The sequence below is a fragment of the Anastrepha ludens genome, chromosome 5 (assembly GCF_028408465.1).
Source record: "Anastrepha ludens isolate Willacy chromosome 5, idAnaLude1.1, whole genome shotgun sequence".
In the NCBI taxonomy this organism is placed as follows: domain Eukaryota; kingdom Metazoa; phylum Arthropoda; class Insecta; order Diptera; family Tephritidae; genus Anastrepha; species Anastrepha ludens.
In genome coordinates, this window is record NC_071501.1 from 36,144,741 (window position 1) to 36,168,421 (window position 23,681).

General features: G+C 37.8%; 1 protein-coding gene across 2 annotated transcripts in view; it reads left to right on the forward strand.

Moving 5' to 3' along the window:
- The window catches only part of LOC128862799 (uncharacterized), a 122,123-nt gene that overhangs the window by 19,964 nt on the left and 78,478 nt on the right, over nt 1-23,681 (forward strand). Inside the window, exon 3 of one of the 2 annotated variants that reach the window (XM_054101541.1) lies at nt 425-3,991. In XM_054101541.1, coding sequence (XP_053957516.1) covers nt 1,981-3,991 — 2,011 coding nt within the window. In that variant the 5' untranslated portion in view covers nt 425-1,980. The remainder of the gene's footprint in view (nt 1-424; nt 3,992-23,681) is intronic. The other variant, XM_054101542.1, reaches the window with a different exon arrangement.

Below are 23,681 nucleotides of genomic sequence, written 5' to 3' on the forward strand. Positions count from 1 at the left end.
TACACTGACTTTTGCTACAAGTTTGGGGGAAAAGTGAGAAAATATATATGGAATTTGTGCGTGTATTGGTTGTGACAAGTTAAGTGTGTGCTTGAGAATGGCATGTAAAATAACACTAAAAACAATGATATTACATGAACGCCTAGACAAGCCATGTAAACGGTGATTTGGCAGGCATAAGCAAGAATTCTTTTATTTAACAACTAAAAATATGCAACAGAATTTAAGTGATGCCACAAATTATGTTGGTTACATATTTTTGAAAAAAGTTTGAAAAAAATTGAAAAATGTTAGTGATGTGTAGAGCGTGAATTGATTTACAAGTAAATGCGCACAAAAGTATGCAACGCGTGAATTGCGAAATGCCGTCTCATACAACAACACAACAAAAAATTTATATGCATAAATCTAATTCTCTCTCTAGCGAATAACTAAGCAGCCATCTTTTGAAAAACTACCAAAATAAAAATACTGTTAATAAAATAATATAAAAAATAGTTCTGCAAGAGATACAGTGAATTATAAAGTGCACACTAACAACGGCCGACCAAGTTGCCTAGCAAATTTTGTTATTAATGTATTAGAAAAGAAATTATATAGAAGTAATATTTAAATAATTTGAAGCGGTTAAAAAACACTGCTGCGTGCATAAGCAAACTACATTTATACGGCATTAGAAACGTACATCAGTTGATAAATTTCATATAATAATTAAATGCAAGTAGGGCTAAGTTGATAATACAGAAATGAAAGTGAAAAAATGAAGTTAAATTTAAATTTAAAATAAAAGTAACCACTAAGTATTAACTAATTGTTAAGGATTTTCAGTTATACAAATATTTAGCAAGAATTAAAAAAGAAAAAAACATAAAAAATTTCAGCGTTAAGTGCAAATTAAATAATATCTTAAGTACTTAGTGACTAAAAAATTGTAGGCACAATACGCGTAAAACGCTCTGGAAATTTAGAATTGGTTGCAAGCAAATTAAATTTATTTGCAATATATGAAAAGTATTAAAAATCGAATTAATTGAATTTGTAATGGAAATATAAATGCAAATATAAAATACAAATTTATAATAATAAAAAATTTCAGCAAAAATAGAAAAATTTATAATACAGAAACAAGCAAATGATACTTGCAAGCCTAATAAAGTGCGAAAATCCTGCAAAAAATTGTGAGCTAAAAGAGAAATATTAGCCGTACATTCAACGTGAAAATATGTAATTTTCAAAAGACACGCAAAAAAGTATAATTACTTTGCTAAAGTATCAAAGAAACAAAAATTAACATAAATAAATAGCTGATGTTGGCCTATAAAACGAGAGAACGTAGCTATTAAGCAAAATATATTACTTGCACAAAAAAAAATTAAATAAAAATAAAAAATTTCATAAAAATAAAAATTAGCGCTTACAAAAATTAAAAATATGAGTTACTGAAAAAACTCAACAAATTAAGAAGTTGAAACAAAAATTATAAAAAAAAATTCTGCTACATACCAAAATTTTCCGATGCAACTTTATTGAGAAAACAAAAGTTTATTTTAAAAAATCACAGCTTACTTTCCGGCAGCTCAACTACGAAAATTGCTGTTACATACACACATACATATGTGCATGAAAAATTCGTGAAACAATTAAAATAACATAAAATACGGCAACACCAAACTGCTAGCGCGAAAAAAATACAGCTTTATAAAATTTCAGTAGTAAAACTTACTATATGAAAAAAAATTAAAATTATTACTTAAAAAAAATACTTAAAAAATATAGCAATTAAGGCACACAATTCAATGAACAACGATTACAACGGTTTATCAGCAACATAGTATACAAATTGAATATACCAAGTATTAGTAAAATTACTGCAAAATATCACGAAAACAAAAGAAAAATAATAATTAAATATTTAGAAATATTCAAAAAATTATGCAGTCATAAGCAACATTTAGCCCTTAAAGCTATACAAAGTTGTGCATGCCATTAGCAGCTAAACCAATGTTGCAGCAACAAAAATGTTTGGAAACATTGGCCGAGCAAAAAAAACGACAAAACAAAGCAACTCAAAGCACAAAGCTGCGTGGCGATGATGTTGCAAAAGATGCAGCTAAAGTAGTAGGCGTTGAGCGTTGTAGCGTAGACGCTGAAAACCGGCGGCTGAACAAAGCTTTAAACTCAACTTTGGCCGTCTTTGAACGCACAGCTTGCCAACATGTTGCCGCACAACAACGCCCATGCAAAACAAGAACAACTACAACAGAAAACTCGCCGAGCAAGCGTCAAAATGCAAATGTTGGGATAACAGATAAATGCATGCTGAATGCTGCGCCACGCAACACGACAAATCGCGCTAGCAACATTGTTGACGTAACATCACTAGCAGAACACACCAATACGCATGTCGCGTTGCCAGCAGTTTTATCTACACAAACTCAAGTAAGCGATGCGCGATCAACAACGATCCTTGTTGGGAATGCGTCTACAAATAGCGCTGACCTAAATGTGCTTGGCAACATGCTGCCGCAACAAGCTGCGCTGCCACGTTTAAAGGCCAATGAAATGTTGCAGCCAAAGCAAAGCGTTGTTACGGCCATTAGTGCTGAGAAGCTGGAAAAAATTCCAACTACTAAGATGAAAGCAGCAGTGTTAAAAACTACAACAACAACAACTCAAAGTATTATTAACACAGATATGATTGTGGGAGCGCCAGCAACATTGCCGTCGCTCAAGCACGACCAGCAAAACACCGAAAAGACGATAGATTTTAATAGTCGGCGTCGTCGCGGACGTCTAAGGTCAACGCGATTTGATGCGAGTGAACGCGTTCATAACGTTGTGTCTGACAGCGGCATAACTGGCGTCGTGTGCCGCACGTTGCTGTGGCTAGCAACATACCTGGAAAGAGTTGCGTGCAGTCGCGCTAATGCTGGCTATGGCAAAAGTGATCCATTGCTGTATGTGTTATCGTTGTTGTTGTCGTTGATAGTTGTCAATGTAAATAGAGTGGCAAGTTTAGTGAATGAATTTAATAAAAATGAAGTGAATAAAATACAATTAGTAAAACCTAACAACAACACTAACACCAACACCACAACCACAATCACCACCAATAAAAATAATAGCAACAGCTCCATTAAAAATAACTTAAAATTAATCACCAAATCTACTCAAGCCAGCAGCGTTGCTAAAGCGGGGCAGCTGGCAGCGGAGGTTGGCGTAATTGAAATGGCTATGCCTACAACCGATTCCGCCTCTGAGCTGGCGCCGCTAGCTGACGTGAAGCCTAAGCGTGCATTCAAAGTGAAACGTAATGGTAAATTGTGCCCACAAAATGCTGCCTCAATTCCCAACTCAGCTGCGGAGGTGGCCACTAAGCATAGCAGTATTTCCGAAACAACTACGCCTAATGCTGCGCTGGTGCGTGACGCGTCAAATTGCTCAGCCCCTCCCCAGCAAGCAGGCACTACCACTTATAATCGCCAAACCTTTTCGGCCATCTCGTGGCGTTCTAGTCAAATGCAGCTCCTCTTCTATGCCTTCATCTTATGCACATCCATTTTACTTCCATGCGGCAATAATTTGGTGTACGCAGCCAAGCCGAAATCCGCTACACAACTGCAGCAGCAGAAACAGCTACAGCAACAGCAATTGCTGTTGGAACAACAGCAACAGCAGCAGCAGCACCACCAGCAACATGAACATCATCAGCAAGGACATCAAGCTCATCAGCCTGCCGCTGGACCTAATGGTGGTGTTGGTGTGCCCGGTTATCCAGGTCTGGGTATTCCCGTAGCCGCCGGCGGTCCGGGTGCAGATTTGACACCTCCAACCTATCAGGTCGTTTCATCGCAAACATCGAATGAAGAGACGGAGTTCGTATTCCCCGCCGAGCAATCGGATGAGCAACTCTTCGATCAGGAGGAGCAGAATTTGAATGTTGTGGAAATCGAGGAAGAGCACAATAAACCGTATGAATTGGATAGCAACGGTGAGTTAACAAATGCATTGATCGGAATAAATTTGTGTGTATAAATGGAGTAGAGTAGTTAGGCCCGTAGTTATAAAGTTTCCATAAACGTTTGCTACTTTCGTATAAAAGCAAAAAAATGATGTTATAATAAAGTATGAGTTCCTCACTTTACAGTGACGAGCATTGGAAACAAGTCTGCTATTTGCTCCCTCCAATCCAATGTGCCTAAAACTGTGTCGTGTGTGGTTTAAATTATGTTTAGTGTAGAAAAATTGAGAAATATTGCGAAATTCGTGCGCGGTTCCACTGGAGAGAACATTCTTTCATTCATAATCTTTGTTGGCGTGATCAAAGCCTCTCTCATTTGTTTTTTTGCTGCAAGTAAATTTACGTTCTGTCAAAAAAGTACCGGGAATAGGTTATTTAAAAAGGTCGTTTAAAGTGATTGCCCATATTAAAACAAGTCAGTGAGCATAAAGAGTTGGTTTGTTGAACTATAAAATTCCCAACCTTCAGCTTCTGACACTCAACGGAACTGTGGTCAGTGACAAGGCAAGCTACCTAGGTTTAAACCTTGTAGACAACTAGCTGCCAAAGTGGCGCTAAGTTTAAAGGAATCATCGATGCTCAAGGCAAACAGCCAGGGACACTCAAGTATACTTGGGATGTTTCCTGGTATTCTGAACACCTCTAACTTTTGTGGCGAATACATACTTAGACAGGCTATCCATGGAGAACAGGGAAAATGGTTTAATAAATAATGAAAACGGGGTCAATATATTTACTGATGCCTTAACAATCAATGACCAAGTGGGAGGTGGTGTATACTCCGAAACTAGAGGCACCAATATATCCTTTCGTTTACCTGATCATTGCAGTGTATTCGGAGCCGAAATCTTGGCAATCGCAGAAAGTCTTCTAGTGCTAAATAAAAGTGCAATCATCTTCATTTACTCCGATAATCAGGCAGTTCTGTAAATACTCGCCCCAGACAGTAAAAGAGTGTTACAAATTATTAAAAATACTTCCACAGTATTTTTCTCTTAATCTACGCAGCGTGCCAGAACTTAGTAACATTAAAGGTCACTATGAGGCAGATGAGTTTGGGCTCCTTGCTCCAAATTAATCAGGACATGGTCGACATACAGACACACCACTACTGTTGCAAGTTTCAACTGGAAACAGTTAAACACCTGCGCTACCAGTAGACAAACGTGGCCCGAATGGAACATGGGTCGCACTAAGAATCTACTCAAATTAAGAATCGTAGTAGGGATCCTATCTGGACATTGTCTAATAGGAAGGCATTGTAATGGTAATGGTTGTACGGATTAACCTTTATGCACTGCGTCCAGATTGATATATTGTGCGTCCCTAATTACTTAATTATAATTATTTAGTATACCGAGGAATCGAACCAGCTCCTTAGGACGGAACAATTGTAGGTCTTCCTCCTCTAGTAGGTACGAGCCCAGGATTCTTTGTCTCCTCACAGTTTGTGATTAAGTGTTCCATAAACTCCTCATCATCACAGCAGAACCTGCATAATCTTGTAATAGATAATCCTATTGCGTCAAAGTGTTTATTACAGGCAAAGTGACCTGTAAGTGCTCCACAGAGTAATCTGAGGCCCTTTGTTTTTAAGGTTAGATCAGATTTTGCTCTGTTGGCATTGAAGCTCAAAAACTCTTTGCAGTGATTAAAACCGCTTGTGCCATTCCAGTGTTCCTTGAGTTCCAAATCAGTGAGACCTGATTATGAGTGTCCTGTTTGTTGAGTGCATTGTTACACTCTATTAGGACTTTTGACTTGAATGTGAAGCTATTCAAGGCTTTGAGAACCGATTCGCAGTCCGAAAGTATTTTAATTTTTAATTTTAATTAATTTAATTTTAAATTTAATTTTAATTTTTACTTTCTCGAACCCTCTTTTGGATATGGATTGGAACCCTCTTTTTCCATTATGGCGAAGAGCTCCGCATGAAAAATCGTGGTATCTGTACTTATAGGAAGACATGCGAGAAGATTAGGTGCACCATCCAATTACTATTGCAGCAGCTGTCAGGATATAAAAGAGGAGGAGACAGTCGAGCACCTTCTATGCGGGTGCATGGCTCTGCGGGTTGAGACTGCTCGGTCTCACTTTTCTGGACCTCATTGCGGATGTTGCGAATCTCAAACTAGTTCGTGTAGCCTTTTTAAAGGCCCCAAAATGGTTTAAAAAGGAACCAAGTAGAGTAAGGATAGGATAGTTCCGGTGGTAGCACAAGGGATCTCTAACTGACCTAGTTGCGTCGAAGGACAGCCACTTCACCAAACCTAAAGATTTGGTTATTAGGCAATGTTTGAGAGTGCACGTTCATTGAAAAAAAACCAAATTTATGTATAATCATTTTCATTTTTATACCACTATAACACACAGTACTATGATATGAACGAATTTTTGGCCAGAATTAGACGAATATCATCTAACAATCACCCTATTCACCTGATAATGCTCCGCCTGACTCTTTCCAAAACTTTCTTTTTGAATTTTTCGAATTGTCCGATTTGAGTCAAATATGCACTTTTTTGTTGTATAATTATTTGCCATTTCAAGGGTAGCTTCATAATGCCTCTCTTATAAAAGTCTGAGTCGTTATTGGCGAAAAACAGTAGCAAGCGATTTTCACAATCTTCTCTTGGTACGAATTTCTTATCAGTCAAGAAGTTTTGCTATAAGAAAAAAAGGTGGTAATCACTTGGTGCCAGGTCCTGACTATATGGTGGATGCATTAAAACTTCCCAACCAAGCTGCCGGAGTTTTTGGCGAGTCACTACAGACGCGTGTGACCTTGCAGAGTACTAATGAAACGCAAAACCTGTCCGGCTGGCCAATTCGGGCCGCTTTTGGTCAATCGCTAGCTTCAAACGATCCAGTTCTTGACAGTAAAGGTCTGAATTTAGTGTTTTACCGTATCAAAGTAACTCATAAAAATGATTCCTTTCAAGTCCCACAAAATGCACAATATAACCTTCCTGGTCATTAGTACTGGTTTGGCCAACGTTTGCGTTGCTTTATGGCGCTTTGACGGCGATCGTTTCTACACAATACCCATCGTATGTGACTCATTTCTCTGTCACCATCCGTTTAGGCAATGGGTCGATTTCATGGGGTGATTTCATTCCGTTTAGCTAAGAAATTCGTAGATCGAAATTCGTACCATCATGTTTTTGGTGTTAATTGGCACCCAATCCAGCCAATTCTAATTTTGTAAATCCAGCTTTGCGCAAATGATTTAAAACTCTTTCATGGTCGATCTTTAGCTCTTGGGCGATGCTAAGACTACTAAAATGCCGTTCAACTTTGATTTTTTCTGTGATTTTATCGATATTTTCTTTAACATAAAAAATACCTGAACGACCGAACCAAAATTGCACGTAATTGAGTGTTACAGTATCGGCACCATAAACACCATTCACCATTTCAGCGGCTTGGCTTGCATATTCGGCTTTATCAAAGAAAAACTGTAAATGTACCGAATATTCTCTTTGTTGACTTCCATTGTTAACAATTTGCCACTCACAACTGTCAAAAGTTTTGCTTACTGACCTTCAAATACAAATTCATGAAGTAGAAATTAAAGGAAAAACTAGCCAAACTAAAATTTTTGACTTTTTTAAATCTATTTAAATATCTTGGACCACAAAATTTGTTTTTTACATGCCTCGTATTTCTTTATATTAATGAAAAGTATATTTTCTTTAATAAATATTTATGTTTACATATTTTCTCGATTTTGTTCGCAAATGGTCCCGAACAGCTCGCACTTTTGTAAAATGCGCATTACTCGAGAACTTTCAAGCGTCAGTTTTTTTCCAGTAATTCGAGAAATACCTTTGATTATTTTGACTTTTTCGTGAGCAGTTGTTTTTCAAATTTTACAAATTATTTGTACCTGTTAATATAATAGGACTATGAATAAGTTCGTGCGGTTTTTTTTCGAAATTTGAAACTTTATTGACGTAAAATGGTTACAAATTTAATATTCAATCGCTTACTACTACTTTTTCCCATCTTTCTGGCAATTCACGGATTCCCTTTGTGAAAAATTCGGTCGGTTTTGCCGCAATCCACGAATCGATCCATTTTTTGACTTCATCGTAATTACGGAAGTGCTGGTCAGCCAGGCCATGTTGCATCGATCGGAAGAGATAGTAATCGGATGGCGCAAGGTCTGGACTATACGGCGGGTGGGGTAGGACATCCCATTTGAGCGTTTCTAAGTATGTTTTGACCACTTGTGCAACATGTGGCCGAGCATTGTCATGTTGCAAAATAACTTTGTCGTGTCTATCGGCGTATTGCGGCCGTTTTTCTCGCAGTGCTCGGCTCAAACGCATCAATTGTCGTCGGTAGACATCCCCCGTAATCGTTTCATTCGGTTTCAGTAGCTCATAATACACAACACCCAGCTGGTCCCACCAGATACACAGCATAACCTTCAGGCCATGAATATTCTGCGCCGACGTCGATGTTGAAGCATGGCCAGGGTATCCATACGTTGCCCGACGTTTTGGATTGTCGTAATGGACCCACTTTTCATCGCCAGTCACAACTCGATGCAAAAAACCCTTTCTTTTGTGCCGTTGAAGCAGTTGTTCGCATGCCATAAAACGGCGTTCAACGTCTCTTGGCTTCAATTCATACGGCACCCAATGGCCTACCTTTCGGATCATTCCCATGGCTTTTAAACGTTTGGAAATGGTTGATTGATCAACTCCCAAAGTTTTTGCAACCTCTTCTTGCGTTTGAGCCGGATCTTGATCGAGCAATTCCTCCAATTCGGTATCCATGAACTTTGGCGGCGCACCCTCGCGTTCTTCGTCTTCCAAGCCAAAATCACCACTTTTAAAGCGTGCAAACCACTTCTGGCACGTTCGCTCAGATAGAGCATGCTCACCATAAACTTCCACCAAGATACGATGACTTTCGGCTGCTTTTTTCTTCATATTAAAATAATGAAGAAGAATTCCCCGCAAAAACACATTATTTGGCACGAAATTCGACATTTTCAAGTGTGGTAAAAATATTGTTGTTTACGCTTCAAATAAAAAACTTATACTGACGTTTGTGCCTTACGACAGTAGCTCTCCAATGAATGTTTGGAAATGTGGATCGATGGAATAATAATCAAGTTACGCCATCTGTTGTAAAACCGCACGAACTTATAAATAGACCTATTATTACTTGACATCCTCAATAAACAACCAACAACAAGCGCACACTTTCTCTCACGTTAAAGCTACAACACAACCCGAAAATCTGGTCGGAAAAATGGAGGCTTTGATAGTGATATGTAACAACAAAACCTGAAAAACTAGCCCAATAATGAAAATACCGCCAAATAATATTGAAAATGGCTTTATTAATTTTCAATATACTTCTGCATTCGCTTGAACAAATTTTCAAAGTAATTTTGCCACTCAGATGTGGATACCTCCAAAACGAGCTGCTTGAAGGCTTCAACAGTTTCTTAAGGCGTTGAAAAACGTTGACTGCGCATTTTATTTTTGATGATCGGGAGTAAAAAGAAATTAATAGGTGCCAAATTAGGGCCGTAAGCTAGATACATATGCTGGTCCCACTAATGCCCAAGGATTTATGTTGTGATTTGTCATACGACAATCTTGTATTATCAATTGTCCATAGCATCGATTGTTTCTGGCACAACAACGGTTTCTTGACAGTTTTTGTTTTTAATTCATCCTGCAAAAAACGACTGGCCCGTTGGAATGCATTGTATCAGCGTTTCACAGTAGCTAAGTGTGGTGCTTGAGTCGAAGCCAAAAGTCGAAGTAAGTTGATCAGTGCTCTTCTGCATCTTAAAAGAGACCAAACTTTTTCAAATTTTTCATTCTTTCTCAAGAGGAGATAAAATTTGCCAGAGCTCAAAAGATCACTAGCTTTTATTTTGTGAAGTAACTTTGGCGTGAATTATACTAAAAATAGTACCTTTTTGTGCACAACTCTGCTGAAAGTTAATTTGTGAATCTTATTTTCTGAGAAGCGTTTGCTCGGCAGAACTATACGCGGAGGTTTGCTTTTACCTGCAGCATTTGAATTAACTACTTAAAAAATATAAAACGGTGCTTAGAAAAGTTTTAATTGAGTAACAATTAATACTCTTTTATTGGTTTTGCCGAATTTTTTTACTTCTAAAAAGTTCTCAGAAATATTTCATAACATTAACTGACATTAACCCCTTGCCGTACCATTTACCTCGAAGAAACTCGGGCCCAAGTGTTACGCGCCAACGCGTGGTAAACAGATCAGAATAATATGAACTACTTTGTAACAGCATTTATGAGACTCGTGACTAACTCTGGTGGTGTACAGATAGAAACTAACATTCAATCAAGACCCAGGCTCGTGATGCTTATGTTTCATCCGACTATCTGTACACGACCTCGGCTCGTCATATTCATGTTTGGACCAAAATTTTCATCACGAGTCAGATCCGTTAAAGCACGGCAAGGGATTAAGGACGGATTTCAAAATAAAAAAACAAAACAAAAATTTTCTTTAACTTCGTATTTCCGTTGCGAAACAAGCAGATGCTCCAGATAAAACCGCACATAAATGCATTCCTGCAGTACAAATACCTGAGTTCGAACTGCCACGAGTGGTAGAAATCATAATAAAATATAACATAGATCAGCATAATAAAGTTTAATTTATGAAAGTTCAATAAAAACGTAGCACGAAGCATTAATTTTATCATTGCAAAAGTGTGAAAATAAGCTTTTGGGGCGTAGCAGGAAAAAGTGTGGGCTGGTTGAAAAGTACACATACGCCATGGCAAACCACGCAGGGTAGGTAGTACATTTGCATACAAGAAAAAAGTTAGTCAAAGACAACTCAAATTAACGAATAAACTTGAAGTTTGCATTCACTTACACATGCACACATAAACATATATTTGTATGTGGCTATCTGTATATATGCTGGTGTATCCGCATTAGTACGAGGTGAAATAAATCATAAAGAGAAAGCGTGAGCGTGTCAAAGAATTTATGGCTTTCGAAGTGGCAAAGTTTGTGCGAATCGTAAAAATGTCAGCTAGCAGAGAAATAAAAGCACAAAATAAAGAAGTTTAAATATAATAGTTTCGGAAATGAAAACATAAAATTTCGAAAAATTACCGCGAATTTGACATGCGTTTGCTGAAACTCGCTTATTCAGAGGTTTATATTGTATAATAAATTCTATACACATAAATGCTTAAATTTAATAAATTTGCATATTTCAAAATGACAGTTGAACTTTTCAATTCTGATTCCCAAAAAATTAGCACTACTTCCCACGCGCAACTGACTGCCAATGGCATTGGCGCTGACGTAGACTGCGCTAGCCAAAGGTCAAAGCTGAAAAAGAAAGCGCATTGCCTTGAATTTCCACTTTTCAGTTGTGTATGTTTTTTTTCGCTATGAAATAACTGTGCATGTGTGCGCTATTTGGCGCCATATTTACTTTGAATGTCAAAGTTGATTAAAATGCAACAGCGAGCGAAACAGCAGTGAAATAAGAAAATAAAAGTGCAACACATAAAAAAAAATTGCAATTCATTTGACAGCTACAATAATAACAAAATTTTAAATTGCATATTGAACGAACAAATGTGCATAGTCACACGCGAGTGCAAATATATGTTATGCCATTCATTTGTTTTCACTGCGATATTTGTGAAAGTGCATTTGCGCTCAAAAGTATGCAAAGTATTGTAATTTTTCAAAGCGCTGTGAAAAGACAAACATTGTATTGGCTGTGTCAGAGTCGTTCGGGCATGAAATAGCTCGTCAATTGCTGTAGCACGTGTATCCGCTTCACCTCCGCTTAATCAGCTGCCAATGAAAAATGTTTCGAGAGTGCAGGTGAAAATTACAAACTAATGAAATAACCGACAAGTGCAGCGTTGGGGAGGTGCGCTTTCCTCACAGTTCGTAGGGAGGAAGCAATTTTGCTCTATTTGTAAGTTGGCTTCATCTAAACTTTATGCAAGCTTTAGTTTTTATTTATTTTGTTTTTATTCATATAATGTTTTATGTGTATTTGTGTGGCTTTTGTATTTTATATACAATAAAGTCTGTGAAAAAGCTATATCGCATCAATATTTTGTCAATTTAAATGTTTTGTTTATAAAAAATATAGTTTCTGTGGCGTTTTGTACAAAATTTATAAAAATTCAAAAACTGATCATACAAATTTTTAGTCAGTTTTAATCAGTTTTTAATTAAAGTTTTAAATTAGAATTAAAAAAAATGGGTTGCTCAGTTTTAAAAACCATTAAATTTTAGTATAATTAAGTGCAAGTTTGAAATGGTTCAATATTCGCATTGAATTTAGTTCATATTTTTCCCCAACGGTGTTGGTTATTCTCTACATCCAAAAAAAATTTCGTTTATTTGTCATATGGAGAAAAATTATAAAAAATCGATAGAATTTTTCAGCAATTTCAAACCTGCACTTTATTTTACTAAAATTTACTATAAAATAAAATTTGAGACTTTGATGAAAATTTGTCGAATTCTTCTAATTTTCGTATAAAGTTTTAAAGTTAAAATTATATGATTTTTGGTAGAAAATGAGCTATTCTGTTATAAAGAAACAGTGAACCATCACAAATAACAAAAACCAGAAAAATAGTCAAACCTGGTCAACCTGACATTTATTTTTTGAATATTCCGGCATATTCCATCGCGGTTACGAATTATATGGTGCAGTTCACTTTTTAACTGCTTGACTAAAGCTAGTGACAAAAACAAAAAAATACTTTTTCCCAAAAATGTTAATAAATAAAATTTTTACCAATAAAATGAAAAAAAAATCAAAAAAAAAATTTCCGGAGTTTACGTTTTCTCAATTGACAATAATAAAAAATGTTCAACAAAAAAAAAGTCCATAAACAAAAAATTTTCCCAGAAAAAAGTATTTTTCACAAATGACAAAAATAAAATTTTTTTCCAAGAAATTTTTAATAAACAAATTTTCTAAGAAATTTTTAATAAAAAAAAAAAATAAACAATTTTCCAAAACCAAAAATTTTTAATAAAAAATTTTTAACAAAGAAATGTAATAAAACTTCCTAAACAAAAAAAAATCGAAAGTTTCACAAATGACAAAAACAAAACAATTTTAACAACAAAACAATTTCCAGAATTTTCTCATTTGACAAAATTAAAAAGTTTTTAACAAAAGAGATCAATAAACAAAAAATTTTCCCAAGAAAATAGTGTTGTTCAAAAATTGCAAGAACAAAAAATTTACCCAGAAAATAGTGTTTTTCACGAATGAAAAAACAAAACCGTGTTCCAAGAACAAAATGGAATAAAACTTGCTAAAAGAAAAAATTTCGCAAATTTTCAGAAATGATAAAGGGAAGAAATTAAAAAGAAATCCATTAACAAAAATTTTTCCTAGAAAATATGGTTTTTCACAAATGACAAAAACGAAACATTTTTGCCAAAAATGTTAATACAAAAATTTTTCCAAAAAAATTTTAACAAAAAAATAAATAATTTTCCGAAAAAGTGAAGTATATTTTATAACAAAAAATAAGAAAACAACTGATAACGTTAGTAAGAAAAACCCAGGTATATAACAAAGCTCTATTCTTAAATTGAAAAAATCTCACATTTATTAAATTTGTGTCCAAAATTTTCTCAGTTCACTTTTTATTATACTGAAGTCTACAAATCATCAAATCAAATCAATCAATTTTCGAAAAAAATTACGGGAATGTCAAAATACTTGGTTCACTTGATATTGAATTGCTCAATTCTAACAATATTCCGATGGTGTTTTGATGCGAAGTTTTTCGTTCAAACATTTTTTGAGATTTTTTTGGCCGATAAGAGGGTGTAGTGGTTGATTATTCTTGTCTGCTGACTGCCAGGCAGCTTTAAAATTCCTAGCAAACAAAATCTGGCGTCAATGGTGGCTTGGATAATGCTAAGTGCGCTACAAGGCAAGTTGCGCCATTTTGTTGGAATCAAGCGTCGTCGCTGTTTAGCTGATTAATTTTCGGAAATAAAAATTCAGTCGATAGCGCTCGTCATCTACCGCAACGGCAGCTCCTTCCTCATTTCGAAAGAAATAACGACCGATGATGCCGCGACTTCGCAAGCAGATTAAAATTTTCTAAATAAATTTCCACAATTTGTTTGCATTGTTCTGGCGTTAAGCCATTCATGATAATTTACCAAGCCTAACTGAACAGAAAAGTCAGCAAATTTTGTCATTCTCAGCTGTCAAACCATAGTTATCGATATCGATAGATCTCATGCAGCCAAAAAACGTCCGATACTTCAAGAAAAATTATTTGAAAAATTTGTATTTGGTGATGCCGCTTGTGTGTTAGAGCATTTCCAGATGGAGGTAAAAACGAGAAAACTCGATAAATTATTAAAAAATATTAGGGCCAAGGAATGAAAATTAAGCAGGCAGCCAAAAAATGTGTGCTGTATATGGGTCGAATTCAGTGGGGGCTGCAATAGCAAAATGGTGACACCCACGATTCCGTTTTAGTATATAAATGTCGAGGGCGAGACACACTCTGCTACATTATTCGTTGAAAAGGACGAATTCTTCCTCCAGCATCCGAGGGCAGGTAGAAGTGCGAGTCACTTAGACCGTCGCCGATCTATTGGGATTACACAGTAGCAGTTTATCTGCTACTTCTCGTTCAACCTTTTCATTTTAACTGCAAACCCATTAATCTGACTGAGACTAATACCCCTAAGGTCATCGGTATCATTCAAGAACGATAAGAAAAAGTCATCGATAAGAAAAATTCATTCAAGAATGATGAAATAAGTGACAGAACAGTGACAAAGAACATGTCTATCAGACTCTTTCGCCTCCTCATTCTTCCCGCTTCTGCAATAGTCGAAATGAGGTACGTTCAATCTTTCAGCATGTCGACCTAGAAGTCACTGGCCTGTGATCAAAGCAATTTTGAGCAAATTCTTTTTGTTGCGTTAGATGTCAAACTGTCAACGCATCTCGTGTTGGCTGAAGTGACAATCCTACTTTCACCACGTAGTTTGTAGGTCGAGAGGGGTATATCTACAATCTCCATACCAAAAGTAGTCGAGTGGTAGTGCCCTCTGTCGCTATTTTCTCTGCCTTATAAATCTCTGGTATGACACAATGCACTGGCATCCATATCAAATGGACGCGGAAATATTACGCTATCTCGTTAAGAGATGACCGTCATTCGCGACCAATGATGGAGTTAGGGACAACCCAACTGCTGTTTGGTTATCAGAATAAATGTAGATTTCTCTAAAGGTAGAAAATATTTGCCTAAGCGGACAGTTACCTCAATTTTAGTTGGAATTGCAGCCTGAAATACGCTGTAGTGATTAGGAACGCGGGCCGAAACGCTTACTTTTGCCTTCTTACAGTAGACGCCAAAGCCAAAAGCCTACTTTATCGTCAAGCTTTGAGCCATCAGTAAATAACCGTAAGCAGTTCTTCCGGCCAGGTTTATTTTAAATCCACCCACGTCTAGTTGGAATTCTTGTACTAAATAACCTTTTAAAATATGGTTCATTACAACAATAGTAAGCAGGATTAGTTGGACCCAGACCGAGTGCTCATCACCTAAATCAGCTAATGATTAGTTGCGGCAAGATGAGTAGCAGTGTTACCAGCATTCTGTTTACCAACCAAGAAACCAAAGACTACACAACAAATTTTATCCTAATAGCAATTGATGTTGATTTTATCGCGGAAATTAAGGAAAAAAGGAAGTAGTTTATTCCATGAAGTAAACTTGGCTATGAGTAGATAAGAGGAATTTAATAAAATATAAAAAAGAAGAACCTCGAAACTAATCAAAAATCTGAACAAACAAATTTGGAATGCTTCTAATCATATAAATTTTGGAGTTGGACAGATTTCAAATGGGAAAGTTACTATTATGGAATGTAGGAAATGAGAAAAATAACAAAAGCTAAGCTGTTAACTGCCACAGATAGAAATAAACGTGCTTCAGAAGCCACAAAGTGCAGATGATTGCTTAAGATACGCAAACGGGCCAACAATACGAGCATACAATCAATTCTTGTGGCCAGCGCAATGGTAGTAGACGCAATCATATTTATATACTCAATAACATGCCATAATAGAAAATGCCAACAACCAAATAAAGCTTATGCCACAACTATAGAGCTCAAGAACTGTCAACTTAGCTGCCATGCTCCACTGAGCTTTTGTCACAAACTACCTACACTGAAACTGAAGCAGCTGCATCGCTGCCTGCCATCACCACTACCCACTATACATTACATATAATTCAACTGCCAATGCAGTTGGCACATTTTTAAACTCGTTTACTGCACGATTTGGCATGAATCCGCAATTCTTCGTATTAAAAGCGATGGCGAACCAGCGCTCACAAGGACATCAAGGACCAACTTTGGTGCGCCGCGATAAACATTCAGGAAGGCAGCCACGCAGGCAGGCAGACCGACAGTAAGCTGCCAACTTCGAGTGCAACTGCAGGAAGAAGACAAAAAAAAGCAGAAAGCTAAAGGATAAAACTTGCAAGTCGGCCAACACCGCCATTCCTCCACTCCACTAACCACCATACCATTGGCGTCACTCACGAACGAGCATTTCATGATGTCATCAATGATGGCAGCCAACGACGACAAAACGACCCCAACGGCTATGAAAGGAAATACTGGCGCGCGACAGGAAGCAAACTGGCTGGTAAGCGCCTGCCGAAACCCATGAGGCCATCAGTTGTGTGTCCCAATGCATATTGGAAGAGCGAAGTGAGTGCAGCGTAGCAGCGTAACAGGGAGAAGAGGTGTCCGCAACAACTGCAAAAATATGCTCTTGGGAAAAAGTTTTCAACAAAAAATATGAAAGAAAAAAAGTTAACGAAGCTAAACTGAAAAATTTAAGACAGTGCTTTTAATATTAAAGGAAGCAGAGGAGCATATAAATAATTTGGTAGCATACTTTTCAGCGCATCAACGTGCATACTTCAATTAACGTATCTGTGTGCGAGTAAGTGTAGATATGCATTTCAGAGTTATAACTCACGCTAGCTTACTGAATAAATTGGTGTAAAGTGGAGCTAATAACGGAAACTTATGCTACAGTATATTCTAAGTAAGATATTGCAGATTTTTTTGTCACAGAATATGGTTTATTGCTTTTGAAAAGTTGCTCAGCTAAAGGAATTGCGCAGAAATCCACAAAAATTTCAATAAACCTTTTGTATATTACAGAAAATGTGTGAGGAATACAAAATTATGCCATTTATTTATTTACAGATTTTGAGATATATGAGTATAAGGAGGGTGGACGCCACTGCCGAATGAATGGCTTGAAGCGTTATTCTCGTCCAGTAATGCCAGGTTCCGAGACCCGCATGAAACAACAAAATGGTGTAGAAGGTTTTTTCCAAGAGTGACTGCCCCTCGGCAGAAAATGCCAAAACCTGCGAGTGTATTTCTGCCATTCCTCCTCATAAAAAACCATCGGCCGAACATTCAACAAACGATGTAAGCGTCATTTATTTACGAGTATTCTTCTTCTTATTTGCAAAAAAGTGCCGCCTAGATGTCAAAAGTGAATAAAGACGATACAATTTTTTATGCCATCTTTGACATTTGTTGAGGAGACAGATGTACGATTTAACTTATTATGAAATTCGACGGTCTTTAGGAACTACATATCGCGAAATTCGTGAAATCTTGTAAGAATCTAAATTTTAAAATTTTTTATTTTAAAAAAGCATCTAGGCTCGTCATTTGAAATACCCTTTATTAATAAAACGACTAATAATGGCCGTATGTATAAACATTCTCTCCGTTGCAATTGGTTTGGAAAAAATTTTGGTCACAAACAATTCAATTCCATTCCACATAGCTCGCGAAAAAGCTATAGGTTGTTGTTGTTGTTGCATGAGTACTATCGATACTGCGGGGGCGGCACGACCTCCCAAAGAAGCCGGGAAATCGAAGAGCGTGGCAAGGAGGGAAAGCAGAAAGCGTCGGGCAAGGCTCATGCAAGACTGCAAAAGTCGACTGATGCATTAGGTTATTGCCTCCGGTCCTGAAGCCAACGCGAAGTGTTAGGAGACAAAGAACGGCAGCATAAAGGAGACATACGTGTCTCTGGCCAACTTCGAGTGGATCAGGACCGTGGTCAATAATTTGCCCCCCGTGGGGACCACTCGATGCGCGGTCTACAGCGAAGAGAGCGTACCCCTCAGGAAGGCCATCTGCTGAATTCCGGATCCAGATCTTGTGGGAGTCAGGGGGATCTTATCGAGACTAAAACGCACTGTAGCCATAAATTACACTGGAGCTTTTCCGACTACTTCAGGCCCGGCATTAGATGCTCTGGTTAGTCTACCATCACTTGATGTTTTCATCCAAGCAGGGGCCCTGAAGGCCATCTGCAGTCTGAAACACAATGGGAATTGGTACGGTCGCTGTCCGGCATTGGACAACAAAGTAGGCATGAACTTCGATCCAACTACCCTCGCCATACCCCTTGATTCCATGCCATACAGAGTTGTGCTTGACAAGAGATACAATGTGGTGCTGCCAGAGGCTCAACTGTGGTCAAAACTCAGAAAATGTGACCGACAAACACTGTTCTCGTATTTTCACGGTTGGTTCCAGGACCGAGCATGGTTCCGGCTCTGGTGTCTACGTGGAATCAAGCGGGCCGAAAGCGATGGATTTTGTTGTGGAAAACAGATGGAGAGGCAGATCTGTATGGGTCTGTAGCGCCAGACAAACTGCGCTCATGGCCTTAGACAGCCCTTCAGTCACTTCAGGGGTAGTCGAGTCCTGTAAATCCAGGTTAACCTATGTCGACAGGACACGTGGGTATCCCTTGGTCTGCCACTCCCTTCTGCCACCATCAAAGCCACGATTGGCAAACGGGTTACTCTAACCCACAAGTGAGCTTGGCAGGCCGAGAGAGGCTGCAAATGAACAAAACTGATGATACCTGTCATGCCCGACCGACTGTCGCAGTTCCTCCTGTCACTGAGCAGAGGCGAATGTAGGTAGTTGGTTGAACTGATGGCAGGCCACTTTCTATGGGCAAAGTACATGGAAAAGGTGGGCATCGCAGATAGTGCACTCTGCCCAGCATGTGGAGAAGAGGATGAGAGGGCGTCTGCCCTGACTTCGCTCGAATCAGGCTTTAGGTCTTTGTCTTATGAAGCGACCACCTCGGCTCTTGGCCCCACAAGATCTACTCAGATTTCTTTAGAAGTCGAGTAGATTTAAAGAACATTAAAAAGGGAACTCGAGTGCAGTACAATGGACTTAATTGTGTCTGAGTGCTGTACTTGGAACAAAAACAAACAAAAAAAAAAAAACAGAAAAAAACTATCGATATCGATAACTATCGTTCTATAGCTGAGAATGGCAAACTGTGTCGACATTTCTGTTTAGTAAGGTTCCTGGCAAGCCATCATGGGTCGTTTAAAGTCAGATCAGCGCTTCCAAATTGTGGAAATTTACTTTGAAAAAATAACAATACATAAAAATATGTTCCTAAAGTTCATACAGCACTGGCGGAAACATCGGTCCTTATTTCTTTCGAAATGAAGAAGGAGCTGCCCTTACGATGAATAGCGAATGCTATCGAGCCATGCGCATTGATTTTTTGTTTTCAGAATTAGTAATGAAATAATCACAAATTAATTGCCATGAAATTGTGTACCCGATTATAATACAAAAATGTATTCCAAGAATATTTTTGTTTTGTATTATTATTTGAAGTTCTCAAGGTCTTAAAAAACGCCCGATATAACATCTGCTTTAAATCTGCTTATAGTACTCGCTTGACTCTCTATACGTTGTGAGGTATGGGTCTCTGAGGACATCTAGCGGAAAGCGATCTGCACTTTTTATTTCATTTTTAATTTCCTTTTATTCAACAGAGTGGAGTTTCCCAAGACCTTAGTGACAGTTTCTTGCTCTATCTAACGAAAGCCTTGCTCGATATGCACTTTTAAGGCCTGAATCGTTAATGGATTGTTAGCATAGCATCGGCCCTGCACGACATCTTACAAAAAAAACCTGTACTGGCGTCAAATTGCAGCTTTGAGATGGCCAATTGACATCACCAAGTCGGCTAATAAGAAGATTACCGAACTTGGCTCGCAAAACGATGCTTGTGGTATGGGCAGTGTATCATGGCACGGCATGCTGCTAAAACTAAATATCATCCAAGTTCAGGTATTCAATTTTCTTTGCCGTACCTCTGTAGCGCTCATTGTTGACCGAAATTGCATTACCAGCCACATTTTCTAAGAAAAATGAGCCAATTATACAACCGTTCGAAAAACCGCACCACACTGTCACTCTCTGGGGATGCATTAGCTTTTCAAAGTTCATGTGTAGTTCATGTTCATTAGTATCGGCAGGCGTAGCAAAGAGATGAGAGCCAAGATACTTAAATCGCAGGTGCTGAGATGATCCCACCTCATCCTCCATAGAACTGACATAAAAAGAGCTCGAAGTAATGCCCTGTATTACAACAGTATACCTCGGGGCCAATGCTCGGTAAGGGCACCCACGAAAATCGGGAGGTGAGGTTTTGTTGACTTCAGGAGATCTCTTGAGCGCCTCCGATCCACTCGTGGCTAGAAAGAGTTCGCGTCCTTATAAGTTTGCGTACTTGCCCAGCATTCGCTGAGTTGATGAAAAGACCACCTCTCCAGAAGCAGGCCGCAGGTAGTCAACGGGATCTCAATCCTGTCGTCCCTACAGATCCCCTGTCCAGCTAGCTCATCTGCCTCACAGTATCCTACAATGTCGCTAAAATGTCGGCGCGGTGACAAAAACTGATAGGATTTCCATCTGCGAACTCAACCATTATTACGCGTTAAAACTATTAGTGCGAATCTAACTCCACTTTATCTTTTAAAATTTTCTTCAGAATTTTTCTTAATTGCTTGCTTTAATCATGAAGCTGGTGCATAAATAATGAATGTAATGAGGCGCTGGCCTCTCCAGCAGTCAAATGAAGTTGAAAAAGTTATGTTTTTGAAATAACGTCACAACATAAATCGTCACTTAAGAAAAAATTATGTCAAATATTGCATGCGAAAGCAAACTGAGATATGAACGTGAAGCTCAAGAAAAAAAATTATCTTAGCTTTATTGTTCTATCAAAAGAGTGGAAGTCATTTATGTATCCTTTGCGGTTTTATGGCCAGACAACATGACCGACCGCGTAATGAGGTGTGCCTGGGCGGTCTAAAAACCTACAGTCGAAGCGCAAAATTAATAGAAGTAGTAAAAGGAGAAAAAAGGCAAGAACATGACTTTTCTACGGCAAAAAAGTTTAACTGGCTTGCCCCTGGAAAAAGGCAAACAAAGCAAATAGTGAAGCGAACTGTATGCAGAGGCTGGCGAATGGACATTAGAGTAACTGAAGTGGAATGTTGGCAAAGTATACAAATACGCACACACATCTGCACTAAGTATATTTACTATAGTGCACGGAAATAAAGATATATACAGATAGTAGTAACAGCCACGCCGTTGGAAGCATGGTATAAATTGCAAACAGGCAAACAGACAAACAGACAACCAGGCCATAGTCTGCCTAGCGGGCATGTTTGCCCTCATTGTTAGGCTGATACTTACTTCGCTGCTGCTGTTGTTGTCCACCATTGCATGTCGCTTCATTGCTTATTGTTATTTGAGACATCGAGTCTTGTACATGCACGCATACATACATACATACATTTATACTGTACTGTATATTCGCCTGCATACGGGCTCATTTGCACTGTGTTTGGCAATTAGTTGCACGCTTAATAATTCCCTTAATTGTTGTTTTTTTTTTTTATTTCTATTTTGGTTTTTTATCTAACCAGAATATGGTCATAGCAATCAGGGGCAGTGCAACTTCCCACAATGTTGTCCTTTTTTCCTTCCTCTCACTCACATCCACTCTGCGCCCTCTAGCCTCATTAGCGCTGCTTGCCTATTTTTCCTATTATCTATTCTCGTATTGTTTGTGCTCATTTTGTGTCCTTTCGATACGACTTGTTTTCTAATTTTCCTCTTTTTTGCTTCAATTCTCTTCCGCCCACACACACACATACGCCTGCACTCACAGTGATACCCACTGGTGCACATGGCAGTGTAATTAAAGTGTAGCCTAAAAATAGGCTGTGTAAATTTGCCTGCGCAAGCTCATTCATTCTCTCATTTCATAATGCGCCTGTATGGGTGCCTTACTCTATGCCTTTGCCATTGGTGCTTTCTGCGGATCGCTTGTGTTTGCGAATGTTGGTTGATGTTGCCCTTTTTACTCCTTTCAATGGGTTTGCTGTATTTTCCCTGCTTTTTGTTGACTATTTCAGGGGAAAACAACGAAAATGTATTAATTTGGTTTGATGAAACAAAGAGTGAGCCACTAATGCAGTTTTACACTCTGCTAAACATAATTTCTACATTTTGATTTTGGTATTCCCCGTCTGGTTGCTGTTATTTTTTATTTTATTTAATATCATAATTTTTTTAATTAAATTTAATATTATTAAATTCATTTTTTTATTTACTTTTTTATTTAGTTTAATTTAATATTACCTAATAATAATAAAGGCAACGGTCATCCTACTCCCACAAAATCGGCTCGACAGACGCAGTACGCGGACGTGAGGTTTATTTTTGTCTAGATCTAAACTGTTCAGCTACAGAAAAATTCATCAGTAGAATAAAAAGTTTATTGTATTTATTTCAAGTCAATCTCATTTAAAACTATCATTACAATTCTGATAGTTTAAAAAATTAATAATAGAAATAAGTGATTTAAAATGGAATTTCCAACGACTTTAATAACTCGTCTTTGGGAAAATCTCCATGCAATGAAATATTTAAAAAGTTACAGCTATTTTTTGTTAATAGGTTATTGACTTCTAGAAGCGATCAGAGATTTTGTTTTTGCAGATGAGGGTGTTTACAATACTAAACGCATCATTAAGCTGCTGTCTCAGCAATGGTATGTCCGGAGACTAACAAATTTCCCCTTGTTTGGAACCATCGCTCACCTTGGGAGCGCTTTCTCATTACTTCAGAGTGGCGTTCCATCTTCCTCATTACAAAGGTCTATACCTAAGTGCCTGCGTCCAGGTACCGCTTTTTCATCCGGAGAAGTTTTTCCATTCTCTTTCATTTAAACTAAAATAATTTATAAATATACCATCGTCCATTATTTATTGAAAGAAAAAGGTTGTGCTTTCTTGACGTCACAATGCGCGCCCGATATTTCGAAAGTGTCGAAGGCGCTGGAATGAGGGTTGAAATTTTGGCACAAGGATAGACACCCGGAACGATAGTTACACCTGTTATTAAGACGATAATTTGTATTACGGGATTTTTAAAAAAGGGTCTTAAGTGCCTAAGTTTAACTTGCGTCGGTAAAAATAGGTAAGAATTGCGAGAAAACAAACAGCGTCGAAGAACATCGAAAATCGTTTAAAAAAAATCGATTTTATGTTTTTTCGATATTTCGAAAGTATTGTATTTTAAGAATATACTGTAAAATTTCATACGGAGCTTAGCTTCTACAGCCCACTAACTATGTAGAGAACAGTCTGCGCGCTCCTGCAGCTCAAACTTGAAACTGATTTATCTCGAAACGACTTTTTTTCGCCTACTACTAG